A 20,083-nucleotide genomic window follows, 5' to 3' on the forward strand; every position below is an offset into this window, starting at 1 on the left:
TTTGCAGGCCAATAATACATTTGTCCATTTTTATATTAATTAAGCTTGAATATAGTCGTATTGAGATCGTTATATTATTTAAATATTGACATCTCAAAGCGATATTTAACTTTGTATTAAAGTATCGTATGATATAATCATTTATAATCTATGTCAATAAAAGTGAAACGAATCTGTTATTGTATATTACTTAATCGCTAATTTGAAAACTGAATTGATAATAAATAACTGTTACCATTTGAAAATATCTTCGATACAAAACAAAACGTTTTGATACGTAACAGCGATTTCGTTGGTTGCACAATCGAAATGTTTATACAGATACAAATAAATCTTTGTACAAGTTATTTGCATGATCTGGGAACGTTTTGCATCTGTTTTAATATTTTAAAGAACTGATCACCTTTGCTCGAGAAGGCAGACTTGAACAATTTTTTTTACGAAAGACAGGAATGTTGTAAGATTAAAATTATACTAGAAGCATAATTCAACAGACGACCACTTCTTTTACCAACAATTTTTTCGCACCAACAACAACAAAATGCACTCTACTGGGTGGTTCTGACAAGAAAATTGCTGTTCTAAAGAAAATGATAAAAAATTGATAATATATCTTTATCATTCATGATCAATATATTTATTATTATAAAGTAAGTTGAATCCCGAATAGAGTAATACATCATCGATGGTGCACCGCCTCTGTTTGACGTCGCAATGCAAATTACCATGTTCTCATTTTGTACGCAGATTGTACCACACACAGGTACGGTTGAGAAATTGACTTTGAATCTTGGCGGAGGTTCATTTAAAAGTGTACTTATGTTCGCAACATGCAACTGATTGGGGAGAAAGTCCATTTATGTAACTGAGAGTAGCAATAGAAAAGTTCCAATATTGATTGATTTGATCGATGATGGTACGATAGTTTATTATTAATGACTAGGGCCGTATTGAATGAACGCGCGTCAGTTGTAATAGTAATGCGCCGTCATTTTAGCAGGGTCGGTCAGACCTGAAAAAAACAATATAATGTACCTAGAAACCTATTTAAAATACGCCTTCTTGTTGTAAAGCAAGCTCTTAAAAATGGCCTTTGAAGTTCAAGCTTTCAGGGGTTAAAAAGAGCGAAATCATTTAATGGGAAAACGTCAAAATTTATAATTTAGGTATTTTAATATAAATGAACGTAGTGAACACATTATGCCAATGAACTCACTGGTGAGAGCAATTATAAATTAGCATCTAATCAATGGAATCGTTTAGTAGAAATCACTATAGAATTTATGGTGAAAAGAGCGAGCTTTCTCGGTAGCTTCAATAAGATTCAGCGCGCAGTGGATGCTTTACTTTACGGCCGCTACTTAGACCGTGTTCTTAGAAATCGATCGATTGCAAACAGTGCGCGGAGATATTCAACATAATTAAATGATTGTGCATCGAAAGCCATAGCTTTAAGCACGTATCATAATATATGCTTGAAGAACTTTTTATGGACTCGTGAAATATATAACTTGATTTACTAAAGTTTAATGAATGAAAAGTCTTTGAAAAATCGAAAATGATATAATAGAAATAAAAAGATTCTGCATTACTTGAAAAATACAATACATAACTTAGGCAATGTTTACTTAAACACGCACTTTAACCCTTTGGCCGACGATGACGATGTTAATGACCTCAACGTCATTATGAAAGAGTATGTTTCACCCATAAATATGTATCAACAAAACTGTTTATTTACTTTTGTTAACATCGCATTTCAGAAATATACGCATGTGCATAATATTATTTCAATTATCATGATTTCTGGTAATGTAATATCAGCGTGCGATAAAGGGGTTGACATATGTTTAAGTTAAAATGTAATTGAAATGTTGTCTAAGTTAATAATATAAAAATTCATACCAATCATAGAAAACAGATCGTCCAATGTACAAATTCGTGAAAACATGGTAAAATTCTTAAAATGTCTCAAAATCACCTTTGCAAAAAACAGAACTGGTACTATTTTCCTGAATAAAAACGTTAAGACGATTACTACGGTAAGATGTAACATTACAATAACATTTTTTGAATCTGAAGTCGCTAAAAAGCTGAACCATATATAGTAAAAACGTTAAAGAAAATAAACAATAGACTGGAAAACTTCTGAAAAATCAAAGGCTTCAGTCGTGAAGACAGAAGGGGGGAGGTGCGCGTACGCAAGAGGCGTGGCCGAGAACGGCGCGCGCAGCACGGACACGCAGAGCCGTCGCGGATGCTGCGGCGAGCGCACCTGTCGCAATTACGCGCGTACCAAGCGACACGCGCGCACCACTCGCGATAACCCAGTGAAAGTTCAGTGCTTGTGATCGAAAATAATCCTCAAACCATTGCCAGGATCAACCCTAACACGGTACGTCAATTATCTTATCGCTCAATTATGCACATCCAACTCGCGAATATGTATCTAAGGTTGTTTACTTAAACGATATGGAAAATGTGTGACAAACACGTAAAATGTTAACGAAACATCTAAATTTGGGTAAGAATACATTTTTTCTATTACGCAAAATTTGATGTCCGGTTTTAATAAAAGAAATCTCGGCAAACCCACTCGCAGTATTTAAATAAAGTTTGTTTCAGTATTCTAATTTTATTTCACAGAGAAGTTCTTTAATTGCTTGTAATTTATTATACGCATTAGTTACAATTTAATGTTTAACAAAACAATTACATTGTTAATGTTTTACCGGGAAAAATTTAAAATCCAATTGATATTTATAAAATAACCTATTTCAATAGAAAAAGATAAATTTATATTAAATCGTAATTCATATAAATTCGCTCAATATCACACAATTCTAGCCGCATGTGATACTAATGAACCCATTGACATTTGTAAAGAAGAAAACAACGAAGAGGTAAAATAAAAATAAAAGTAAGAAGGATAACCGGGCAAGGCATGTAATTAAATACAAGGTCTGTTATAAAGTCATCGGAACGGTAAAGGGACGTTTCTCGAACCTCATATTTTTATCAAAACATCAGTTTGCCATTCATAGCGCGATGTCTGTAAATATTTGAATAGGCGCATCACTTAATGATCCTGTATTCTTGTAGAGTGTAGGTTTTATGAATGAGCCTACATTAGCAGGTATGTGTAATGGCAACCAGTTTTATCTAAATTTGAAACCTACAAGCGATTCAAATGCGTTCGGAATACGAAAAGAGCTCTGATATTGAATTGGAAAAATGTTGGCGCGTCGCTCGCAGGAGCGCAAAGGACACCCATGAATAATACCAGGTAACAGTAACATTATGTAGGTGGTTACACCCGGTTCCTTGTAAACGAGAGCCTCGTTAGCATTGCATTAGCATTTTAAGGACCCGGTTGATAATAATCGATGATTAGAGCGCCTCGTGGAGGCGACGAATGAACGGTCGATTGAAAGCATAAATCGATGCATTAACGGCATGTCATTCGTTAAATCGGAGCGCGGTGTAGTGGACATCGTAATCGTAGAACATAAACCTACTGTCATTATTGGTCACTGGCTCCTGAAAGTTAGTTAAAGTGCAGCCCTGCCGTTGCGCCATGACGTGGGAAAAGCTTTTGGGTGAAGGGCACCGTGAGAGCATACATTCGTTACTGCAGCCACGATGATATCATTCGGTCAAGGAAACTGTTGAAGAAAAATCTTCAATACTAAAAATCTAATGTATTCGAAATCCTTAATTGAATTTAAACGAGTTATGGTTTCCGATTGATATCAAGTATTAGCCGCGCTTAGTTCGCCTCGAGGTACGGCTAAGTAAGTCCCTCGCGAGCCAACGTTCGATTCATCTGTTAAGAGTAAACTGCCGCATAACCGCCGAGCATTATTTAGAGTCATTCGCTGGAACGACCGCTCGCCCGCTATTCGTAATCAATTGCATTCTATAACTTACGAACGCGAAGCTTTACTGCCCTGTGCCCAGATACATATTCAACATCTGGTTTAAAATCTAAAAACAATACATTAGTTTTCAGAAACATATCATCAATAATCTATTGTACCAGAAATTCTTTGCTCGTTAAACTTGCTGGTAAATAAGAGTGTAAAGTTTAGTTCCCAGTTACGGTCCTGTACTTACCTACTAACTTGCAATTTGATACATAAGCATTTTCTACACTTGACCATTGTAATACTACGGCAAATTCTACTACATCGAGGTTAGTAACTTTTAACTTGTAACAATTTCAAATATGTGAAACCAAACCAAAAAGACCTAAGACCATGGCAATGGCGGTAGTTGTTTGTATGTTGTTATGTGGAGCTTTTCAAGGGTCTGTTTTAAAATTTGGAGGTATGCATATCAACGTAAGCAAACACTAGATGCCGGTGGTGCTCCCGTCTGGCACAAGTGCGTCTTATTTGCTCGCCGCAAACACGACTTCTGGTGCGTCTGCCGTGACTGCCGAGACAGATAATTCTCACGTTTCTAACATCACGACAAATATTTTAAGCTGTATAAACCATCGATATACTCGTCTTTAAAGATCACGTACCGTGTCGATGAATAAGAAATGCTGTTATATGTTTCATCGAAACATACCAAACAGCAATGTCAATTCAATAATTTAAATACGAATGAGTTTTTTATGTAGAATAGAAATCACTTGTTATAAGTGACATTGACAGAAGTAAATATCATACACGGAATTTATTGTCTGTGACATGCAGGCGTTTAAAAAATGTCTGCCACTTGTTGGAATTCTAAATGACTATTACATGAACAGTGTGTCATGTATCTTAAATACCTCCGCGACGCAGCCTCGAACACAACTAGTCGAACGTACGTCCCGAAGTTGCAAAACCAGTTGGCAAACGAATTTTATACTAGCTGATAATCTTGCATTTGAGACTGGAATGGCCGGGTGCTAATCGATTAAAACTATGGCACATTAAAGGGTTTCGTGAGAGTCTATTGTTATCTTAACCTCCATTCTTCCTGTGTACGTCGGTTTGCAAGACGAGAGAAAGTATTGGCAGTGGTAACATTTCGTAAGCTTATTCGGAACGGACAAGAAAATCGAAGGTACGAATTGTTTTGTTTAGACGAACCTATAGGTAAACACTACGAATTGAGTTTCAAAACTGCACAATCCCACGCCTTGAGTACAAAAATTGTTGACACGATTGCTGCTTTGAATTATTCTTCTCGATTTGGACACATAAGTTGGAGGCACAATCATCAATCTGCGGATCAAGGTTTCGTAACAAATTGAGTGAGCACTCAATAGTATTAATTTACTGATTTAACGAGAACCTTGTAATTTGTAACACTTAATCGCTTCGTTCATTATTTAACAGTGTTCTGTTTAAATAAATTATTTGAAATCATATCTTCCTAAATTTTGTCATCCAATAAGCTACACTGATGACTTACCTTTCTGAAATGTCGTTAATCTCCATAGTTTCTACGTGTATAATTTCAATGGAAGATAACAATTTAAAATACAATAGCAAATAGAGCTATACATTGTTATCAATGTCACATTGGCTGTGTAGCCGAGCGTAAAATCTGGGTCTACATTATGTTATCTAGAAATTATTCATGTCTAACAGATACTTAGCATAATTAGGAGCTTTGCAAAGCGTTTAATATGAATACATCGGAGCTATAAAACTAAAATTTGAATCATTTTTAATCGGCACCACAATATATTAACAACATAAGCCCTTTTTGGTCTAAGAATCTTGATGGTATCCTTTATCCTAAGCTTATAAAAAGTAACCTTCTATTATAATAAAAATAGTCGGCATATGAAACGCGAAATTCTGTCGACGATCTGTTACTTAATATTTATTCAAAGCAGATCATCATGCTAATATTGTAATTGAGATAATGTCACCGCGGAGCCGGTTTGCTTGCGTACGAGATAAATAACGTGGCCGGAAAGCTACGCTACATCTAGCCGCCTGAATCGCATACTTTCAAACATTCTTTGTAATAAAAAAATGAACTATTTTCGCGTTAAATATTCTAAACAATACGAAGATACTATTTTGTATATTTCCTCCAAATAGCTTTAGCTAATTTTCATAAATTTGATATGGTCTTTGAACAATTAAACTTCAATTTTAACTGTTGAGGATAAAAATAATAAAAACATTTTTTTGTCGTCTGCTAGTGGTATTTCGCACAGTAAAGTTTATAAACGAGGCCAACTTAAATAATGTATTCAAAATCTACACATTTTCCATTTAAAGAAGCAAAAGAAATAAATTGCTAAAAATGGTTTAGGTCGGTTTAGTTTCGCCATACATTTAAATTTTATACATGTCCTGTCAACTTTTACAATCTTAATTCAAGATAACGATTCTCGAAATTAGACGGATTTTAAAATCCCAAACATTCCAAAGAGCTTATTATGTCCTGTCGGAATTCGTGCCACTTAAATTTTGGAATACATCATCGTTTTTTTGTTTTATCTTTTATGGTTTATTGTTTAAAAGGTATTCTAGTAGCAGGAAGCATTTAGTGACGGAGACGTTGAACCCTTGACGAGTGTTGACCTCCCGACACACACGCACCTCCAAACTGAGTCTATGATTCAGTCTTCTTTCTATGCCGACACTATTACCTCGCTCACAAAGTAAATAATGACATCACTCATATTTGAAATCAACCGCGACATTAACTGGAACCTGATTTATCGCAAAATTACGAAAACTGCCGACGGCGGTACAGCGTCAGCGAATATGCATGCGTTGCGCATACGATGATGCTTCTCTGAGGAATGTATCCATTTAAAAAGTATCGTGCCAAGAATAAACAGTCGCGAGCGAATTAAACTACTATGTATTGTCGGACAGATAGTTATTGGATTAGATGGCTGGTAGCAGTGTGGCAGTGTGGCGACGCATTCACGTCGCCAGATCGCAGCAGGCACGGCTCAGATATGCGCTCCCAACATTGCACAATTCAAAGCTCTCGTTCTCCTGGACGCTAAGCCGCGTTTCAAACCGTTTGATAACGAGATAAACTGCCACACCATCGTATTTATTTTGTCGTCGTCTCCACACGTGCGCGGTTACATTTCGTACCGGTTTCCTAAGGCGATAGCTATTTTGACTAATCAAAATTAATATTAATCACTTTTGTGACTTTTACTATACAATTATATCGATTATATTTACAGCTTAATCAAAAATGCTCGGAGATGATGTTATTAAACAACCATTTATCATATTTTGGAATATTAAACAATCTAAAGAGGATTATAACGTTTATAGGTCTAGTATTAAGTAATAACATATTAGCCGGCGGCGCCGCTTGCGCAATTTATAGACGTTTTTGGGGTCCATCAAAAGTTTTAAAATCCATTTATTATTTGGGTGTTTAGTCAAATCTCGTGTGTTGTGGCTGACGGGGACGGTGTTCTATATAATTAGAAAAAAAAACTCATTTTATCACACCGTATAAATGACGTGTCGGTACGACTTAATAGTGAAAGTCACGCAATACTAAAAAAAAGCTATATAATTGTGCCTCGAAAAGGGTTATTTCAGAGGTGGTCTTAAAGAAGAAATAAAACCCTAAACTAAAATGGACGCATTCTGTATTTTATGCGGCCACTCAGACTAATAAAATCAATTCTGAAAATTATAATCATACTCGGGCCTCAATTTATTCCGAACAAAAGGATTAAAAAGTGTAAACGCACGAGGGATCGTAAATCTAAAATCAACGCGGATCATAAACAGTCTGAGACTTCAATAAAAATATTTAGCACCTAATCTTTCAACAACAACAATGTTGTGAATGCTTTCATTTTTTATTACAAAGTTGAAACAATTTTACTTCACAACTCTGTCCTTTAAATTAAGTTAAAAAGAAACAAAATATGATAATTATTAAGAAGCTAGCTAAGGATATAATAAAAGACTATCAATAGTAGAAGAAGAACCGAATTATGTACATATGTTAATTGTAGTCTTTGATTACACATAAACATTATAACATAATATTTTAAAATACACATAACATTTTAAAATATTCGAATATTGTAGCAAATATGAAACTAATTTTGATACAAATATTAATAAATTCTAAATTCAACATAATTTACCTTGCGAAATCTTACATATGCGAATGTTTAGATGGATGGATGTTTGTTTGAAGGTATCTCCGGATCGGCTTAACGGATTTTGATGAAATTTGGCATGATGTAGAACATAGTCTGGAAGAACACATAGGCTACTTATTTTTTTTTTTAATTTCTCGCAGACAAAGTCGCGGGCGACAGTTAATTCTTCATAATTGTATTTCCAAAGATATTTAAAGACAATCTGTAACAGTTCGGCAGTGATGTGTCTATATAACTAAAAATAGATGCAATAGCCGTAACAACATTTAATGCTATTTGTATTACACCACAAACATAGACACCAAACTAAAATTAAAACTAGCAAACATATTTTAAGTAACTTTTAAATGCTTCTATCGAAAATTTTAAGAAACATATCTTAAAATTCGACCTCGTAACTGACGATTAAACTGTCTCTTATAAAAAGAAAAACCATCCTTAATTTAGAAGTCAAAAGACGACTTGTCATGGATTGCGTTATTTGAACTTTGTCGCAAATACATTGAACGATTTCGACAACCGATTACATGTTAAACATAAAACTTATATGAAACATGACATGACAAGCTGTAAACTTTTAAAAGGTAGCCTAAATCTAATCACAGTAACGACTCTCAAAATAACTCCGCTTTACACGGCCCTTAACAACTTTCAAAGAGGCTTTTTAGAGGTTCGTCTAACACATGTCCATTAGACAATCGCCTTTGTTTTGCCACCGGGTACTAAACGTCAGCTCGCTCCCTATACGGACAAGTGAAAAGAGTTATCGCACAACTGCTTAAGTACAGTTAACAAATTACTAACCTTCCAAATGAAGAGGCGAGAAAGAAATGTGATGTCTGCAGTACTGAAAAGTTTATTTAAGTATACTATGTTACAGATATCATTTAAAGCGACTTGTGTTTAATAATTTCTTTATTATTAGCTCTCGCACGACTCCGTCTGCGTAGAATTAAGTTGAAAACTTAATTAGTAGCCTATGTCTTCTTCCAGACTATGTTCTACATCTATGCGAAATTTTATCGAGATCCATTGAGCTGTTCTGCAGATACCTTACAAACATCAATAAATCCAAAAATTCGCTTTTATAATATTAGTAAGATTAGTTAAAGTTCGAAATAAAGAAGTAAGTGTATGATTTGTCAACTCCGACCCTCTCACAAATGCATAAAAAAATTATATTTCTATGTGTAACATATAAGATCCTAGTCACAATGATAACAATAAAAAAATATATATGAGCTTTTCACTAAAAACAGATTGGAAATTAAAAAAGCTTTTCTGACTCAAAAAATCAATCGAGCGACGTAAAAATTAAGTTCTCTACTGCTAGGTTACTGGGTCATCTTTTGGCATAATCATAATTAAATAAATTTATAGTTATGTGTCAGATGCATCAAATTCCTTGTGGATCGCGACGCGGGCTTGGCGATTGCGCGGGCGGTGGCCGCCGCGCCGTCTACCGCTCGCCGTAACCCACTTACATACCAGATGTAATTCATACCCGCTTTTATATGTATATATTTCAATTATAATTTAATGGAACTATTATTATTGTTACAAATAAAACTATTATATTAAAGAAATTAAACTACGCTACGCACACACCTCTCATTTGACCTAAAAAGCTTAACCAATCTTTCGGCAGTGCCTTACCAATAATTTCTACTGCTAATCGCCTTCGATTAAGTCACAAAATTATTTTTACAGATGTAAAATATATTTCGATTCAAAGTTTATGTTAGAATCCGCGTTTATTTATAAACATTAAAAAATATTAATCTGATACCTGAACAACCCATTAACGGTTCTATCCTAATATATTGCTACGAAATATATTTACTGTTTGGATGTTTTTAAAAACAAACACCATAGTGCATTCACTACGTTGTTTGTCACATATCTATAAATAGGTTTTAGAACGAATCGTTTAAAAACACAGCGTAAGAATTCTTTATTTTCTAAATAAGTTTAGCCAACTAAATAAATTTTATTAGATGAATCATAGACACTTGCATTTTAACTTCAATTCAAATATATTTAAATACTAGCTGTCGTCCGCAACTCCGTCTGCGCGTAATAAGTAGCCTATGTGATCTTCCACACTACGTTCTACATCTGTGCCAAATTTCATCAATATCCGTTAAGCCGTTCTGAAGACACCTTCAAACAAACATCGCCCCATGCATCAAAAAAATCGCATTTATAATATTAATAAGAAGTAAGATAAAAGAAATTAAAACAAAAAATTAGAATTTTACGGAAGTGTAAAGAATCTCTTTTTATATCTTTTATATTATACCAACATACATAAAGGCAGGTAGCCGGCCATCATGTGTGAGTCATGACACTGTGTCATTATATTTCACTACAATACAAAATTATTATTAAAATTTTACCGCTCGAATGTGCGCAGTTATCTTATTGTATTCACATTGAGTCACGCCTATAGTTTCAAATTTCGTACGAACATTTTTCACCGCCCATTGCATATTCGCAATGTCAACCGCACCGTACATTATTGAATAGACTGTTGCAAGTGAAACGTGATCGGACAGCTGATAAGAAATTGATTTGCGTCAATTTACATTTGAACGGTGATTCGACTACGCGAGATGCGAAAGGAGGACGAAAGGTGACACGACCTTACGAGAGCTGATAACAGCATCCAGGAACAATCCTCGCTATCTTTATTATATCAGCACACTTTTGAATAACTATCCTACAAACGAACGATACGCATCTAACTAACACTATTTTTAATTAACTTCATTGTAAGTTATCATTAGCACGACGAGTCTGATAGTGGGTCCACTGACATAATATGTCATGCACTGCATCTTATAGTCGGGCGATGGTGACAGATCGCGATCTAAAGAGCTCTTTTGAATACGCCCTTAGATGAACGTTAATTAGCAGGAGGCGATAAAAATAAAGTTCCTGGTCGAAAGCTATAATTATCTAGTTAAAATATCGTGTTAAAGTTGCATTAAGAAGGCGACATCAGTTATAAAGTGTTAGTAATTCTGACTCATGAGAAGAAAAAAGCGCCGGTCGGAGCGCGGCGATATTTTGCGGTACGCGTACAGGAGGTAACTTCCGTCGACACTACAAGCCCACAAAAAGATGATTACGCTGTAACTGCAAACAAACACGTTGAAACAACGGAATACTATCTACTGCCGTGTTACGGAACACTAATTTACGTACGCCCTAATTATAGCAGAGATAACTGAGCCGCTCTTCATGCACAGTCCTTTGAGCGAGCGCGGTAATTGAACGATGTCGGAAACGTTACATAGAATTACTTTCAATCAATTAATCCACGTTATACAAATCCTCGGAACCGCAGACTCGGCACACTGACCCCCTTCTGAATCATTGATAGTCAACGCCGTGTCTAAGAACACCATTATGATGTTAATGCTAGACTCGGAGGACTTACACGTGTGACTTAATCGGCTATTTATCTATATTAAACATCTTCGGTCAGTCGGGCGGTGGGTTGAGCTCTCCGTGGATTACCGCGTCCTGACTGTGTGCGTTACATAATACTCTACATCATTCATATAAGTTTAGTGCAGCCTCTAGATAGAGAACGTTGAATGCGCAACAAATATTGGTTCGGCCGAGCTCCATCAGTAATCACTGGCAACAATAAATTCATAAAAGTATATGGCGTCCGTCAATAATCTTTTAACGATTGAACGTATGCAACATTCGTTTAAATTGAATACATTGTACACAAAATGTTTCGTCACTAAAAATATGTAGATAGCCAATGGACGAACACAATGTATAAGATCCGATGTGGCATCTCGAACGATCGCTTTGTAACCGTCTAACATATCGTGTAGTTGAATACACAAATGGAAAAAAGAACATTCGACCATCTTCCGTTCCTACGTTTTTATTTAACAACGGAAGCCGCATGACTCGACAAGAAAAACTCAGATTAATTTTCACCGCTCGGGCCACGACCAAACGTCCGCAATGTAGAAAATAAATTGCTTGAACATCGAATCGGACAGGGGAGGTGAAGCTACGCAAACAAAGAAACGGACGTGACATTAGAGAAGAAAAACAATTCATAAAAATAAATATCTACTGCTCTACACGAAGTAAACTGAATACCTTCTGAGACCAATAATATAGATTGTATCTGTGTTTATTTTATTAATATCGAATTATTATAGGAAATGGTAAAGATATTAAAGCTTTTAGTAATAAGCATGTAGACTGTTTATCCTTTGCTACTAATTAATTCGTAATGTAAACCGATGTTCCAATAAAAGGCAATCGAAATGCTTTAGCACCTGGAAGTAGTCTGTAACCGCATTGGCTCTCTGCCAGTTCCACTGAACTTTGACAACTCGACTGTAAATTGCATTACACATCCGTGCTGCAGTCTCTCTATATACAAACATTAATAAGTTATATTACCACCAGGAAATGTGTAACTCAATATCAGATAATTAAATTAAAACTGTGAGGACATCAAAAAAAAATCCAAAACATGCCAATATAATTTAAACTTTTTCTTTCGTATAAAACCGCACCCGACTGACTCGACTTGCAAGTTTCAAGTGCAGCGAGGTCGATGTGCTCCCAATATGAACATTCCTTTCCCTTTCTGAATTTTTGATTGCTTCCAGGCATACAATAAGAACAAAAAAGTAATAAAGGGTAACGAACATTAAATTTCACTAACAATGTAATTTTACGCGATTCCTTGACATATAACCGGATCTTAACTAAACGAAAGTTCGGAAACTGAATTGAAATGTAGTTAATCGGTCGTAAAGTTTTTTTAAATAGCCAGAATAAACTGCCATAAATTCCCATCAAACTAAATTATCAAGTCGACGTTCAAAATTCAATAGATTGTTTAGCTGTCGTTTATCAAGTTACTAAATCTGACGCGACACGTGTAGACGCATCGATGTAATCGAAGTTCAATTAAAAGCGATACGCATCTGAAGGCACGGGGTCGGGCCGCGACGAATCGTGTCGGTTACCGAAATCAGTGCGACTACGTGACGGCAGCCGATACCGTAAACCGAAAATACACTCTGTGTATTCATTTATATAAAAGAAGCATTAATAGACAGGGCTACTTTTATCCCGCCTGCGTCCTCTCGTTTAAAACGTTCACACGTATAATAATCGAGAAACAAGACCACAGATGTCTACAAAAGATCTAATCGAGGAGCGTGACAGCAGTCACAATGCGAGCCGGCAGCGGGATTACACAACCAGGCATCTAAGGGCGGACGATAAGTTGACACTGGGGATGTATGTAAGCGTGCGTTGAAAATCATAATCCTTCGACACGGAGTCCGAGAATTGCGCAGGAATGCAAATAAATAGATGCAGAGAGCGGGAGGAGCACACCTGCCGTACATCGCATCGACGACGGAATAAACAATGCGTATCGACACACGCGCCGCCCCACGCAGACGGCCTGTGATCGCGATAAAGGCTTGTTTTCCTTCCGGGACTCTCTATTGATGTCGAGAGAGCTCTCTCTCGTAACTCGTAAACGTTTTATAGAGATAGTTAAATATTTGGTGATAGAACTGTCGACGCTGCTCCGACTGAGAGCTGAAGTGACCCAGTTTGTAAACGTTTGTGTAAATCCAACATCCATGATACGTTTTCAAAAGTTTAAGAAGATCTTATTAAACTTGCCGAAATCATTAACCCCAGTTAAGTTTGTTAGCTTTCAATAAAATCTATATCTACGTAAACAAAAGGCTCGAAAAATCTTAAACATGATAATTTACGACATAAAAAGGAGTGTTAATAAGATCATAATTTAAATTTTCTCGCCGATGTGTTATTTCCAAACTCAGAATGGTATTTCGATGTTTGGCTTAACGTCGAAGAAATAAATAGTCGGCATTTTCGTTTTCCCTTTAATTAATTGCTGTCATAATATATTCATGATCATCCATCATCGTTCTTAGTTAATTACTTGACCTGTCGGTTGCACACACGTTGCTTTTGGATCATCTGCCATTTCGTTTTATACTTTTTTAATGCAACATTATTCATCGTTAGAAGTGTATAATTAGTAGGTTAACTTTTCACCTTTATTTTGATAGAATTAGATAGGAAATAAGTGAAATTTTAATTCCGATTACAATTATGATTTCAAGATATGGACAATGCTATGTAGAGGGTAGTTGTTGACCGCAAAGAGGCGAGTGTCGTGCGGTCTGCGGCGCGGCGTGGCGTGGTCGCGCTGTAATTGCGCAGTCTTCCTGCCCTAGCCCTTGATTACGCCGCGCCGCGCCGCGGTTCATTGTTCGCGTTCACCTTTGAATGTCTTGCAATTTACACTGTCATATTATATTATATTTACTTCAAGGCATAACTAACACAAATTAAACGTTTTTGTTACAATTGAAATACTAATTTAGTGATATAATCAAAACACTTTACTAGTAATGTTTATAACTTTGTCTTAAAGTCATTACCACTAGCTTTATCATCAGTAAAAAAAAAACATTTACAATTTTTTTATTTTTTTTAACGTATCTCATTCATCAAGCAAAATACTATATTTAATTGATCCACATAACGGGGACGGAATCGAACGTTATTACTGGTGACTCAATCAGAACATTTGAATAAGTGGGCCATCTCCGTGCCAGATACACATGAGGATGTTTAAATTTATATCTGCGGTTAGACTATCTAGAAATAAGCGGTCGTTCGCAGTCTGAGAAATGTCTCGCCCGATGCATTTTATGTGCACCTCGGCTTGTTACAAGAGTCTTTTTGTCAATTCATTTCTTTATTACTATATTCTCTTGAAATACAAACTTTAATACATCCGATAAGGATATAGTAAAAAATATCAAGATTTATCACTATGCTATCGCATGAAGTCAAATTAACTAGACGTAAAAGTTGAAATGAGACATTTCACGTGAATCCTTGAGAGGCAACAAAGGATCTTCATATTGAATCGATGCCAAACACGCGACGGGAGATTGTTTACAAATTGTCGTTATGACTTAACATATGTGCGTTGAATTACGCACTTATTTGTCAGTGTCGTAAACACTTATTTTTTCACTAAGGTGATCAAGTTAAATAAAAAAGCAAACGTGAAGTTATTCGTGATTTATACTGAGAAATATGCCATAGTACTAAATAAGCTGACTGAATTATCAACGCATGTTAAAATTAACAACATGAAATGTTTTCTTCTAAACGCAGACAAGCTCTAAGAAAAGACTTTTCGAAATTCAACCTTTAAAATGGTGAAAAGGATGTAAACGGTATGAAAGTAAGAAAAACCGAAAGCGTAACTAACATAGTTTGAATGCGGACGAAAATGGAAAGTGCTTTCAAAGTATACGACTGTATTTTCATTAGGGATCATAAATGGTAAGGTATTAGCTACTGATTGCAATAAAATGAACATTTCAGACGGGGCGATGTTAAAAGCGGCCGTGGCGGCGCTAGCGTGCCTCAGCGTGGCGCGCGCCTCGCCCTCCGAGCCGCACCAGATGCGCTTGTACGCGCAGAATTCCTATAACACTCAGGTAATGAACAATAAAACCTAAATAATACAAGGTCCCACCTGATACTAGTAAAATATTGTTAAACTTACATTGTAAATTGGATAACCTCACTGTTATTGACAGCTAGATTGAGACAACTTATCGTTGGTTTATGAGACCCCTGTTAAACAATATTATTGTCATATCTATCATTATTGACAAAATAGAGATAACAATATGTTTTATACAAGAATTTTGGTCTCGGAAACCAAAGATTAGTAATCATCAGGGTCACTACTATATTAGAGGTCTTAGTAATTGTCCTAGCAAGTTATTAGTCTTAGTAGAGGAACCGCAGATGCATTGCCGGCCTTTGAGAATGATCTAACATTGTTATACGCAAATCTGTAATTGATAAAATTAAAAATAGAAACAAAAATATAGCTGCACTGGCAGACACAATAACAATATTTTATCCATGACCCGAAAATAAAGCTGTAAAATACGTCGGCTTATACCATAGCTCACGCAACTGAGATACAATGGATGAAAATTTCATATGCAACTACACTGTGACTTATTAATTTTACACGCCTTTAACATTGACCTAAGATCTCAAATATTATAGTCTGTTTGTACATTTTATAATCAAAAATAAATAGAAACATAATAAATTTAGGAATTTGAAATATAACAACCAATAGTTATCCACGTGTAAACGTGTAAATATTGTAAACGAAAACAAACTTTTAGATAACGTTAAAAATAAACCAACTACTAAGTATACTTATAAACTAGTTAAATTACTTAATTTGAGCTTATTTTATCTCTAATAATGAGCTCTAAGTCTAGAGTCCGAACAGCATTTCATTTCATATTGTTACACGTAATTGATGATTGGACGGACGTATTTACTATAACCTTGCAAACATATTATAATGTAAAAGACTAATGTTTCTTAGTTTTATTTCAAAGAAATCTTAAATGATATTCAACTTGATTGAAAAACTACAGTTATTTTAAACATAATATTTTATATAACACAATTTACAGGATCTGAACAGTGTATTAACAAGCATCGAGGAGCGGCTCAGACTTTTGGATACAATAAACACAGCTCAAGTGAAACAGGCACGGCGCTTGGACGTCATACAGGATAAATTGGGTGAGAATGAGTCAGATTAATAAGTGAAGAAAAACAATAACATAGAAAGAATTGAAAACGTATTTAAAATTGACAACGCGAATTGATACATGTAATCGATCAAAACAATATAATAATGAAATATTATTTCTAATGTTATCTGTACAAAAGCTCGCTGTTTCGCTCGATGCCAAAAGTTTTGTAAAGTCCGCATGCAGCGTGTAATCTCGTTTACGTTTGTTTGTTAAGAATTGAACACAAACATTCCATCCACGCTGAAGATCAGCACTTCCCTATCTGACCTAAATCTCGTACAATTCGTACAAACGAACGGCACTTCCAATGTTTGTACAATGAGTAAGAAATTATTGTGTCATATCCTATTTTAGTGACGCAGTGTAAAGTTTCGCAACGTATCCCGTGTATCATTTACAATTAGACAAAAGGGGGCGGCGTACAATCAATTGTCAGCGATGGAATAAAACAGGCTGTAATAGGAAAGGATTAACATAATATCTAGGAAGAGATAGCGAATGAGGATGTCCTAATTGATTTGTAATTGATCGCAGACCGCGTGGAGACTACTCTCACGTTGCGACTGGAGAGGGCGCAACTGGCGGCGGAGAGGCTCGAGCATCGTCTGCACATGTTGCAGACTGCAGTACAGGTCTGCACTATTATTTTATTTAAATATCTGACGAAAATGACAGGCATTATGAAAATTTGTAGTTCATTCAACTTGTTTATTGAACTAATTGTTATTAATACAAATTACAGGCGTCGATTAAGGAGAGCAGCGAGAAAATAGAGCGCAGTCAAATTAAAATTGCCGAAATCGCACAGAACCTAACTAATCATATTAATTCCCACGCTCATCTATTAGAAAAGGTACGTATTAGTTAAACTGCTCATTGTATCAATTGACAAAGTGTGACAATCATTTAACTGTCAGTTAACACTTTAACTATATTTACGACTGACTGCAACAAATTAAGGGCACTATTACAATATTCACTGTGTTAAGAATTCGTTTCTATAATGGATCAACGTTATTTGTTGCTTTAGTACTTATTTTTATGACTTGGCATATTCTTACATAAAATTCATAATTAAGTTAAAACTCTCATACATTCATCATTCGCTACTTAAAACAGGACTGTGATTCGAGTCAAGAAATAAAATGAAACCAAAGAATATTGTTTTTTATAGGTGAGCGGTGCGTACGCGGAGACTTGGCACAGAGGTATAGTTCTAGAGGCTCTCATGCGGGACGGCCTGGCCCTAGTGAACGTGACGCGGCGAGAGCTCGCTGACGGACTGCGCGCCCTGGCAAGACGACAGCGTGACGCCAGGCTCTCGTCAGCCGACTTGGAGGCTGCCTTCTCCCGACGACTGCATGATAACTCATATAGGATCGATTTGAAGGTAAATGTAACATTTTGCGGGTATGATATTTATAAATAATAAAGGTATCGAATATTATCAATCAGGCATTTTGGCCTGTGAGGTTCCAACCTAGGATATAATAAGCTCATGTCTGCCTATTAGTCATATAACAAACATAATGAAACTATGAGAACAATGAATAATTCGGTGAAGTTACGTCTAAACTTTGTTATATAAGTGGAAACAATTATTGTCATTTATCGTACTTTTATTTACAGATGCAGGAATTACTGGACGAACAAAAACGCTTCGTAGACTCTTGTCAGCGTGTGCAGCTTGACGACCCGACACACGTCGCTGACGTCTTGGATAAACTCATCGACTCACTTATCAATAAGTACGAATCTTTAATTTGTTAATTGTTTACAATTTTCTTTTCTTTGTTTAATTGTTATCTTCTATTTTCAAATGAAGTTAGTAGTGACACTAACGAAATTCTACTATCGTGCTTCTATCTTAGAAATTAATTTTCTTATCTCTTCCAATGCGCATTACATGTTGCATGATACATTAGTAAAACAACCTCCATACAAACGACAATAGTTCCATAAAAAAATCTAGTGTCTTAAAAGAATGAATTTAATTCACAGAACCGCAGCGACATTCCACGAACTGCAGAACATCCAGGTTACCATGCGAAACCACGACAACAAGATTATGAAACTTCTTAACAATGGTCGGCAAACGCAGGTAAACAAACGAGTTTTATAATTGACAACCCCTAAAAGCATAATGACAAAAGAATCACAAAATAACCGCTACAATATACTCTCTTTCAATTGTCAGATTCAGGATTCAACTTGTCGTCGACTAGAGACTTTATTCCGGAATGCGACACATTCGACGATGAAAGAGAACGAACTGCAACAGCTGACGGAGAAATTCGTCGGGCTGACGAATAGGGCTGATGCGGCGCTGCAGCGCTTGGAGAGGCAGCTCGGCTTTGACAACAACGAGCCCACTCCGCCTACGTCCGAGGTCAAAGAAGAAGCCGACCGATTGCTATTACATTTAAATGCTATCAGGTAAACCACCATTTAACATAAAAGAAGAAATTAGCTTACAAAATTATTGCAAAGACAGATTATGACGCAACCAAGGTAATAATTACATAAATCCTTTCCTAACAAATATTAATTAAATTAAGTGTCCAAAAAAGGTAGACTTTAGCCTATACATAAAAATTAAACGAAATTATAACAATGTATAAAAGTTGGCGGACATTATTGACATTTTGAACTTTATTTTTCAGAAACGAAGAGATATCAGATGAAGATGATGATTGGGAGGATAGTGATCAATTCAATAACCTTTTTGATGCTGGTGGAGGTAGTGATATGATGAATGAAGACAAAATAATTCTGAAAAACCCTCTTGAAACAAGCATAGCTGCCAGGCGGCCACATCGGAGACATCTGCGCAAAGACCCTTACGACCGTGGCCCTAACTTAAAGAGTAAATCCTTATCTTAAATGTAATCTTAGCTTGTATTATATAAATAATAATATCTATATCATACCAAATGGATGTTTCATTTACCAGTCATATTATTGTGTTAAAGTCCTTTGTAATAAAAATATGTAAATCATTTTAGCTTAGGTAATATCTTTACATTAAACAAAGCAACCTATAAGTCCATTGTTACTGTATTCAATACAACTGATGTAATATCACACTTTTTAACCTAATTATATCAGAAAAAAACATTATATTTCCAATAAATTAAGGTATCTACAGATATTAATAAAATTGGTTGCATTTAATATTGAGATAAAATCATTTTTTGTACACAAGACGTATTTGTGTTGCTGATAATGAAAAACCAATTTTTTTAATCTTTATCAGTCTGTCCCCAAGCCC

The 20,083-nt window shown here is 35.6% G+C and overlaps 2 protein-coding genes across 2 annotated transcripts in view; one reads left to right on the forward strand and one right to left on the reverse strand.

Annotated features, from left to right (window-relative positions):
• LOC106714740 (serine/threonine-protein kinase CST20) overlaps positions 1-20,083 on the reverse strand; it is a 53,934-nt gene that overhangs the window by 32,738 nt on the left and 1,113 nt on the right. The window lies entirely within an intron of this gene.
• On the forward strand, positions 2,206-19,738 carry LOC106715045. The gene is made up of 10 exons (XM_014508240.2): positions 2,206-2,395; positions 15,560-15,675; positions 16,687-16,798; positions 17,347-17,444; positions 17,555-17,665; positions 17,987-18,202; positions 18,442-18,560; positions 18,814-18,913; positions 19,010-19,248; positions 19,476-19,738. The coding sequence occupies exons 2-10, from the start codon at positions 15,568-15,570 to the stop codon at positions 19,693-19,695; spliced, it is 1,323 nt and encodes a 440-aa protein (XP_014363726.2). The 5' UTR covers positions 2,206-2,395; positions 15,560-15,567; the 3' UTR covers positions 19,696-19,738.

This window comes from Papilio machaon, chromosome 6 (genome assembly GCF_912999745.1).
Source record: "Papilio machaon chromosome 6, ilPapMach1.1, whole genome shotgun sequence".
Classification (NCBI taxonomy): Eukaryota; Metazoa; Arthropoda; class Insecta; order Lepidoptera; family Papilionidae; genus Papilio; species Papilio machaon.

Excerpts from the sequence above, each read along its gene's own strand:
- LOC106715045 (XM_014508240.2), top strand. The coding sequence starts at position 15,568 with ATGTTAAAAGCGGCCGTGGCGGCGCTAGCGTGCCTCAGCGTGGCGCGC. Across the intron at positions 17,666-17,986 it reads ACGCTCATCTATTAGAAAAG|GTGAGCGGTGCGTACGCGGA; the intron begins GTACGTATTAGT and ends TGTTTTTTATAG. Across the intron at positions 18,914-19,009 it reads ACAATGGTCGGCAAACGCAG|ATTCAGGATTCAACTTGTCG; the intron begins GTAAACAAACGA and ends TTCAATTGTCAG.